Consider the following 9,275-nt stretch of genomic DNA (forward strand, 5'->3'; position numbering starts at 1 on the left):
TAAAATCAAGATTTATTTTAATAAAACATGAAGAAAAAAGAACAATGTTCAGGCACAAAAACTATCGGAACATAATCAGTCAGGGACAAAAAATGGTAGCACACTGATCACATCCCCTGCTTCAGTCTCCATTGTATCATAAACCCATTTTCTATTGCAGCGACATTCTGGTCCACATTTGTTTGAATTGCATTTGGGGCAAGGATAGAAGCAACCCAGGCAGTCCATTTCCAGGCAGTCACATAAATCTATGTCATTGTAAAGCAGCCTGCCATGTTTGTCGTACTTCTTTGTAAATCTGTGAAATAGAACAAAAATTATTCTCAGAGAATGCTTCAACACATTCAGAGACTAAACCAAATACACGTGGAAAACATCTATGCAATGAATATTTAGTCTTTAACAAACTCACAGCAAAATTAAATACCAGCATTATATCCTATTTGCAATAGCCATTGGTACTAAAAAATGAATGCATACCAAACTATATCAAAATTCCCTTAAAGTCACACAGTAAAACCTTGTTTTCCCAACACAGCTTTCAAGTGTAACAAGAAATTGCTCTGCAAAATACAATGCTTTTAGTAATTTCATTTAGATTCAGTGAACAGCCTACTGGCCATTTTTTAAAGTAAAGTATGTAATAAATCGGAGGTCTTACTTGGACTCATAAAAAAAATTTTGTTTCATCTGTGACATGCATGCTTTCTTTTTCTGCTTTCTAGTTTCAGGATTGAAGTCAGCTACCTGAGGTCCTGGATTTTGAAAGGCTAAGCATTTTAATTGTTTCTCGAGTTTTTGCTATAAATAAACAACAGAAAGTTTGTAATTAGTACAACTGGAAAATATATTTATTAGCTGCCAAGTGTCCTCACTGGCTTTTGAATGACATTAAAATTAATATTCCTGATAATTTTTAAGATTATATTGATTGTTTAAAATGTTTGCTTGTCTAACTATTAATCGAGTATTCCTTTTACCGACTGTGCATCCTGACCGGAGATGGAACAATCATGACTCTGAATGCATGACTCTGGTACAGTGGCATGGAGTTCGCAAGTTGTCATGTGAGAGGCAGAATTATGTGTTTTGTTCTTCATCTAAAATGTAAAAACAAGTACTATGATTATAAGCATCTCAAATGGACTCACTCTTATTTTCACTGTTCCCTCAGATGCCTAGAAACTATCTTTGTCCAAACAATCTCAGGGCAATAAAAATGCCTGAAGGAGCAACTAACGCAGTTACGAAGCATTTTCACAAGTGAGAAATATGAAAGAAAACCCCAACACACAGACAAAAACAAAGAAGCTCAACTGAGCACAGTTTTCTGAGGAATAGGAGGAAGCATTTTCCTGCCAATTTTATGGAGAACATGTTTGCAATTAGCTAAAACTGCTGAATACTTTCAGAAGTTAAAACATCATCTCTGTATTACCATTCCACATAGCCCATGTATGTTGACAGCTATTTCTAAAGTCACTGCAAACAAACATACGCATCACGTCAAACAATTTCCTTTTGGACAATGATTGTGGACTTTGACCATACACTTGTCATTCATTATGTAAAGGTACAAAAATACAAACAAATTTATCTTTTCTCCTGTTATGTAAATGGAGCTGCTTTGCCATCTCTCAGCTTCCCTGGAGGGTGTCATTTCTTTCAGAGTCCACAGTGATTTTCCACAAACAACTGAGCACTTTCACTGTTTCTCATGGGGAAAGCAGTGACAGTTCAGCCCAATCTGCTGATACAGCGATTCAGAAATATCCATGCACTTGAGTACACTTTTTTACTAGGTGGTTGATGCTGTGCATCTTCAGCTGCATCCTCCTGAAAACCTACAGGGCAATCGCTCATGTAACTACATTAGTCAGACATTTCTGCTTTGGACTCCAGGGTAGATTTTCAGCATCATCATCATTCATGATCATAAATAATGCAATTTTAAGTTGCAAACAAATAATAAACTATGGCAGTAGTCCTCCCTCTAAGACTACTCTCCTATTTCCCCACTTATTTAGAATTGCCCTTAGCCCTCTAAATCACTTCACTGCAAACTTGATCCATTTCACTGTTGTTGTTACTGATATTTCCTCCTGACTCCAGCTCTTTAATTTTGTAATGACTGAAGAAATTGAAGGCAATGGTAAGTATCTTGATAATAAAATAGTACTGGAGAAGTCATACCAATTTTCTATGTCTTATTGAGCAGTCCTTAGCAGGAGACACATTTTTTTCTGCAGATGTTTCCTGGGAAGAATAGCTCTTCTCACAGTTTTCTTCCACGAGATCACTCATTTGACCACCTTTGTGAAATACGCACATATTTGTTAGACATACACAACAATATAAAGACTTGTAATTTAAAGCAGGTGATATCCATTCAAGGCTTTTATGTGTTCTTAATCAACAGCAAATGCAAAACAAAATATGTGTCAGTAACAGGCTCGATTTTAAAACTATTAAAATAATATCATGAGCATATACAAAAGCTCTATCACCAAAGCCATTCCATAATTCGCTCAGCAAAGGTCGGAAAACCGGCAGTGTTTAAATAACACAGAGCTCGGGAGGGCTGTTGCCACGTGTGGCTCCGAGGCCCGGAGCGGCGCTGAGCGCACGGCAGCGCGGGGCCGCAGTCCCCGCGCCGGCCCGCAGGTGGCACTGCTGCCCCAGCCGTGCGCGGCAGTCCGAGCTGCGCCCATCGCTGACATTCCCTGCGGATTCACTGTTCTTCCCGGGGATTTCAACCAACGGAGTAAACGTAAGCTGCTTGGCTTTTGAATCTCACTCCTTTGTGGAAGATTTTTTTTAATAAGTAGAATGTGTACCTTTTAGGTTTAACAGAAAAACGTGCATCACTCACTCTGCTACCAAAGTACCCCAGGGAGGCCTGTGGGTTCTGAGAGTCTTACCCTGCAAATGCCATCCATCACCTCTCTGCTATCAACACAGTTTCAGGATGGATGTTAGCTACTTCTTACCAACCTTGTGCAGCTACTTAGCTAAAACATTTTATGCAATATATACAGTACCAGCACCTCAGACTTTAACCCCAAACACAACCAGAAACACTTTTAAATTTCTGGAGTTCCTCCAACCCTTCCCTGCATGCTGCCCAGTCTCTCCCATTACCTCTGAAAGGTAGCACAGTGATCTCTGTCACTTTACCCTGTACTTCAGGACTGTTGCCCCAGCCCTGTCCCAGAGAAGGACTTTGTTTCACCAGTGCTGAAGGACCAGCAGGAGTCCAAGCCTTAGGTTTGGACTCTCTTGCAGCCACTTCCTGCAGGGCAACAGTCACAGTGAGAACAGGAACAAGAAGGAATTGACTTTGGAGTACCTGGAGGGGATGTCTTTTTGAGAGGTGAAACAGGCTGAACGCTGTTTCTGAGGGGGTTTCCCATTCTCTTCAGTAACCTGAAGAATGATGGATGTGACACTGGTCACAATGGGATGCTTGACAGCAACTGCTTTAAATATCATGTTAGGATTAGAAAAGGAATTCTGTTACCAGGCAATTAATATTTGCTGGATTGGGGAGCCTGCTTTCCTACTGGAAATTCGTTATGGGTCCATAAATGAATAAAGAATGAAGGGCAACACTCTAAAGAAGATGAGTATTGCTCTTCATTTGCAGTCAAGTTGGAGTCCTGGTAAGGATTTTCTTCCAACATCTCCTCTTGTGTCCAACCACACATCTAGCATTGTTAAAGCACTTTATGAGTATGCATGATCATCATCCATGCCTGTTTTATCACAGTATGCAGGGTTCAGGAGCAGAACAAGCATCAGCAGCTACCAGTGTAAGCATGCAGAGTTTCCATGTGTCATCTATAACCAAACACACAAAATCATTTTAAATACTAACAAAAAAGAACAAGCATCTTGTTCCACAGACGTGTTTAAAATGCTGTTGCACCTTAGCAAAAATATCCTATACAGAGAATGTAGCATATTTTTGTCTCCACATACATATACTTTAAGTATATAGTGTTGAATTTTAATCTTCAGGAGAGATACCAAAAAAAATGAAGCAGAATGTGACTAGGAAAGTGAGCAAATTTCAGAAACAGATGAGACTCACAGGACTGATTAACCTCCACAGTGTGTTCTGAGTGGAGACAGGGAAATGAGGGAGACACAGACATCAACAATGAAGCCTGCAGAACCTAATTATCCAAGGCAAAGTATTCTTGGTCCTGAAACAGAGTTTTTTCTTCTACTATTTTTAGTTTGACTCTAGTGATAATCCAGGGGCAATGCACTGAACATTGGTTTCTTCTGTAAAAATTTCAACTCTGAGGACAACCACCAATTACATTCTTCCTCCACCAAAACCTGTGGTCTCCCATGCTTTTTGAATACAGCAAGTACTTTTCTGGAGCTGATTATCCACAGATTAACATCCCATTGTGGCTACAGTGCATGGCTGAGAACTGACAATTTCAGCACAGAGCCTTGAAACAGCTGACCAGGCTAAAAGCAAAGTAAGGGAGGAAGAAAATTAGAGGCTGTGTTTTAATAATAAGAGTCTTATCCATGACACAGATGTTCCTGCTCAAAGAACAGTTTCAGAAGTTGTTGGGATTTGGAAGGAATTACATTTGTTTATGATTCTCATAAAAGAAATATTTTTCTATATCTGGTTTTTCAAGAATTTCGTATTTCTGCTTATGATCCCTGCAGATTGCACGACTAAATGTTTCAGCTGGTGTGAAATGTGGTGACCAGCATTCCAGATAGTTCAGGCTGTTTGATCTCAGCAGCCTAAAGCTAGTGTCTCTGCAGGGCTTGCCAGAGTGAATGCACATTGTTTCCAAGTTGCATTTGTTTGTGCCATTGGAGACCTTCTGGCTGAGATATATGAGGATGTTCATCACTTTCACCAGGACAAGATAAGATGCTGTCCCTATGGCTTTAATCCCTTATGTCCACATGGATTAGACAGACCCACTGCAACAGTCCCACCTTTCTCACAGCCTAGTTCTGCAGAAATGTCTGTGGGCTCAGGAACCAGCATTCAAATTTGTGGCACATTCAAGTACAGATCTCAGAATTTCTATAGGACATCTGATGCCAGCCATATTAAGAATGGGAATAAATTAATCTTTCTCAGATCAACTATGGACTGAACTGTAGAGCTGTGGAAAGACCACTTGGCATCTACTCTGTGCCTCCTCTCACAGCCACAAGTGTGCATGTATGTTCAGAGAACGGCCTTGAAGCCAGGTAGGAAACACAGACCAGATGAAGAAATAGATCTTATCTCTTGTAACTCATCTGGTTTACCAGAACACTGAAAACATAGTGACAGCGCAATGGCCCATTCTTTAACAGGGGTCTGGAGGAGCAAATGCATCCCTCTCCAAATAAAATAACACAAATCCTCATGAGTTCTCCCTCCCAAACCCAGACACCTTCTGCTGTATCTGAAAGTGAGGGATCCTGTGGCTGAAGTTAAACAGTTAATTATAAAATCATGTGCATCTTCTGGTTCTCATACAACAGTCAGAAGAGAACTGCCAGGTACTTACTTACCTTCTGAAAACCTGTGGTTCTGAAGGATGTATGTTCAGTTCAGAGCAGACGGCAAGAGAGCAAGGAGGTTCTCCATAATTTTAAATCGTACTTACCAAAGAGAGGAGGGGAATGACACAGCCTAGATTTACTGCTGCACACAATTCCTCTTGTATGGTATCAGCCCCAAAGTGACTGAAACAGAAGACAAATAATCAAAATAGCGCTCCCCAGAGAAGCAGGCTGAAGACAGTGCCAGGTAACTGTCTTAAAGGACCTCACACTTTCTGTCTCATTAATTATGCCTTTTAAATAGTACTTAGCACAAAAAGTGGGACTAGATAAATTGTATAAACTGGGATGAGAGTTCTCATTTCTCATTTGTACCTATGAACAACACAGCAAATGTATTTCTTAGAGCTTTTTTTTTCTTAAAGGTAAGTAAACAAAAATATCCTGTAATAGACCACTGCATTTTTTATTTTAAAAATTTTTAGAAGCAAGATATTTTTAGGGCATGGATGTAGTAAAGAAACACTTTACCATTTTAGACAAAGTGTTTTCAATTCTATTCACCATTTCCAAAAGTCAAAAGTAAATACGCTCCCCAGTTACTGAAGTGAAATGCAACCTCATGTTTCATCTTGCTGCCTCTCAGGTTTATTTGTTGCACTTGTGCAGACAACGCAGTCTTCTCCTGATACCTCCAGATGCCAATTTTCAGCTTGCTGTAATCACTAATGGCTTTCATTATTTTTCTCTAGAACACAGCTAAATCCTAATAAGCATCTGAAACTGTCAAGTCTTATAAATTCTCCTTTTGTGGCTTAGACAAATAGTCCAACATGTCTTTTTATCTTCATCAGCTGTATCCACCCATTCTCTGAGGTATTTTATAACCCAGACTGAGGGCAAGTAGATTTTTTATTCACCGTATTTTTCTTTACCTCCAAACATTTTTAAAACCAAAAGATGATACACAGCATTCAAGCAGCAGACCTTAGCTAGGTGATGTAAATGCTGCTACGCGTACCTTCATTTTGCTTCACAGTGTGTTTGCTGGAGTTCTTGTTGTGAAAAATAAACCAGAAATCCCTCAAGGGGGAAAAAAAAATTCACAATCTCCCGGGTACTTACACAACAGCAAGCCAAAACCAAAAAACCTACAACCTGTTTTATTCTCATAATTTTTTCTGAGGTTCTTCTTTCTCCATTAACTACTTGATGGAGAAAACAGAAATTAATTCTATCAATATAAAAATTGTAATTAAACCATCTTATGCTTAATACCTCTTTCCATTTTGCTAATTATACTCACATATCTGAACTTTTTCTGAATTGCTTGTGAATGGTTATCATGGCATACGTGATAACATGTAGCCTACAATCTGCTCAGAAAAGCTTCTGCTGGGTGGGTGTTGAACTACAAGGATGTAAACATATGAGGATTAAAATCTTAGGTGACATTTAGAGAGATTGATTTCAGAGGCGAAACTCCTAAGGCTTCCTATAGGAAGAAGTTTTCCCCACCATGAGCACGGGACTGTAAATACACCTGGGGAGATACAATACAAATGTCCCTGGCTGGGGGGAGGGAGGTGCTAGGGAGCAAATGTGTTAAAAGTTCTCTCAAGCTTTCTGCAAACCAAGCTGATCGCTCCTCGAACAGCCTAACGCACCCTGCCCACAGTGTGCTCAGTAGCACCTACAGGGAGAAAAATGGGATAGCTGAAGAGGAAAAAACCCACATTTTCCAGTGTAAACAATTCATCTGTGGTATTCTTGTCCTATTGAGAAGGAGTTCTTTGAATCTCTATGATTTGATTGTTAAAATTTTGACACAATGCTATTCCTCCCATTTTATAATTAATTTCCCCTCCTCTTCCTCTTCCTCCTCCTCCTCCTCCTCCCTTCACCCTGGTTTTGCCAAACCACCAGATTTATCAAGTCTTTCTGCCTCTTCATTTTCCCCTCCTGCACGTTCAAATCGGCAACATTTACTAGGAAGGAAGGGATGGGGTGGGGTGGAAGGGACGGAACGGAACACACCGGGGGGAAAGCACATGAAAGTCCGGGAGATTATTTTTGTGGCTGAGATGGCCAGAAGAGAACGCGTAAGGCTTGTGTGAGGCAACAGAGGAGAACAAGCTCCCCTTGGCCAGAGAAGGCTGTAAATCCTCCTTGCCGAGCGGCCCGGCCCTGCAGCTCCGGACAGACCCCTCAGGGCTGCTACAGGCAAACCGACCCACGCCGTGCGAGCGACCCAAAGCAGAGGTGCCACCGTATGGCCTCCGTGCCCTCAGAGCTTCCTCGGCCTCGGGGGCACATCCCCATCTGCCGCCGGGAGCTCCCCTCCTGCCCCCTGCTCCGTCCCTGCTGCGCCCACACTCGCCTGCCTCGCGCTCCTCCCGGGCCGCCCCGATCGCTCGCACCTTGCGAGAGCCGCCCTAGCGCCCCCGCCTGCCGGCCCGAGCCCCGCGGCGCCCGGGGAAGCCCGCCAAGGAAAGGCCCCGGCGAGCAGAGGAGCGAGGGGAAAGCGCAACGGGAGGAACAGCGGTGCGAGCGCCGAGGTGAATGACGCCTGGAGAAACGCCTGGAGAGCACCACGGCCGGGCAGGTGGGGGATGATCGCCACAGGAACTGCGGTCTGTGGGAGGGGCCCTGCGCTGGAGCAGAGAAACAGTGAGGAGGAAGGAGTGTCAGAAAGGAGTGGTTCGGGACTGACCTCCACCTGCTTTCCTCCTTCCCGCTGGGCTGCTCTAGGAGGGGAGGTGAAAGAGTTGGGAGTGAAGACGAGCCTGGGAAAAAGAAAGGGTGGGGGGATGGTGATGCTTTAATTTTTGGTTTTGTTTCTCACTGTCAAAGGCTATTTTAATGGACTACAAATATTAGGCATCTATTTTAATAGCAACAAATCAAATTATTTTCCCCAAGTCAAGTCCATTTTGTCCTGGTTCCAGCTAGAAGAAGGTTAATTTTTGCAGTAATGAGGAGGGGGCACGTCCAGGACACTGATGTTATGGGTGTTACTCTGCACCGCCAGGGACTTTTTGTAGGAGTCTTTTCCGAAGAGGTCTTTCCCAGGGTTGGTGGAAGGATGGATCAGGTATTATTTCTGTGTGAATCTGTCTTGTACTGTCAGTTGTTAGTATCGTTCCCGTTACTGTTGTTTTCTTATCTCATTGCTGTTTGCAGTCAATTGTTCTTATCGAAACTTGTAATCTTTGCCTTTTGTGCCTCCTCTCCTATCAGTCTGCAGGGAGAGGACGAAGGAGGGAATGAGCAGGCAGCATGTGGTTTGGAGTCTCAGTGGGAGCACTAAATTGGGGAGTGCTGTTCCTTAACTACAACATGCCCCCGATGATAGCTGGAAAGCGATCTCTGCTCTTTTACCACAACACATGCGCTTTTTCACCTCATGTTCTTCCTGCATTGTCACTAGCTGGGTGCTGTGGCTTTGCGGTGCCGGAGCACAAGGTGCTGCAACCTTCCTAAAAGCATCTCCAAAGCGAAGCCGCTTGGCAGGAGCAGCACACGCTCACACACGCGTGCACACGCACGGATAGCTCCGGCAAATGGGTCAACGGCAAAGAGGCAGGAAGAGTCTCCGTACAGAGTTCCATGGGAGGAGTTTATTGCAGCCACATCATGAAGGGTTCCAGGGACAAAGACGCAAAACGATGAAGGGTCCAAGTACCGGAGCGGAGGGAACATCAGAGACCAATGATCTGAGGGCATGGGGGCGGTAC

At 42.9% G+C, this 9,275-nt stretch overlaps 2 protein-coding genes across 7 annotated transcripts; one reads left to right on the top strand and one right to left on the bottom strand.

Moving 5' to 3' along the window:
* Positions 1-7,996, bottom strand: ARL14EPL (ADP ribosylation factor like GTPase 14 effector protein like). Of its 6 annotated transcripts, none has more exons than XM_048291593.1 (6): positions 7,919-7,996; positions 5,643-5,721; positions 2,194-2,313; positions 981-1,100; positions 662-801; positions 1-298 (listed from the first exon to the last, which is right to left on the bottom strand). In XM_048291593.1, the coding sequence occupies exons 3-6, from the start codon at positions 2,302-2,304 to the stop codon at positions 76-78; spliced, it is 594 nt and encodes a 197-aa protein (XP_048147550.1). In that variant the 5' UTR covers positions 2,305-2,313; positions 5,643-5,721; positions 7,919-7,996; the 3' UTR covers positions 1-75. The 6 variants fall into 6 exon arrangements, with proteins under 6 accessions (XP_048147550.1, XP_048147545.1, XP_048147548.1 ...); XM_048291588.1 differs by lacking the exon at positions 7,919-7,996 and adding an exon at positions 6,845-7,871; XM_048291591.1 differs by lacking the exon at positions 7,919-7,996 and having other exon boundaries at positions 2,194-3,426; positions 5,643-7,868.
* Positions 7,811-9,275, top strand: LOC125319874 (caskin-2-like). Its single transcript, XM_048291594.1, has 2 exons — positions 7,811-8,096; positions 8,779-9,275. Exons 1-2 carry the CDS (start codon positions 7,811-7,813, stop codon positions 8,868-8,870), a joined length of 378 nt encoding a protein of 125 aa, XP_048147551.1. The 3' UTR covers positions 8,871-9,275.

Source organism: Corvus hawaiiensis, chromosome Z, assembly GCF_020740725.1.
Source record: "Corvus hawaiiensis isolate bCorHaw1 chromosome Z, bCorHaw1.pri.cur, whole genome shotgun sequence".
NCBI lineage: Eukaryota > Metazoa > Chordata > Aves > Passeriformes > Corvidae > Corvus > Corvus hawaiiensis.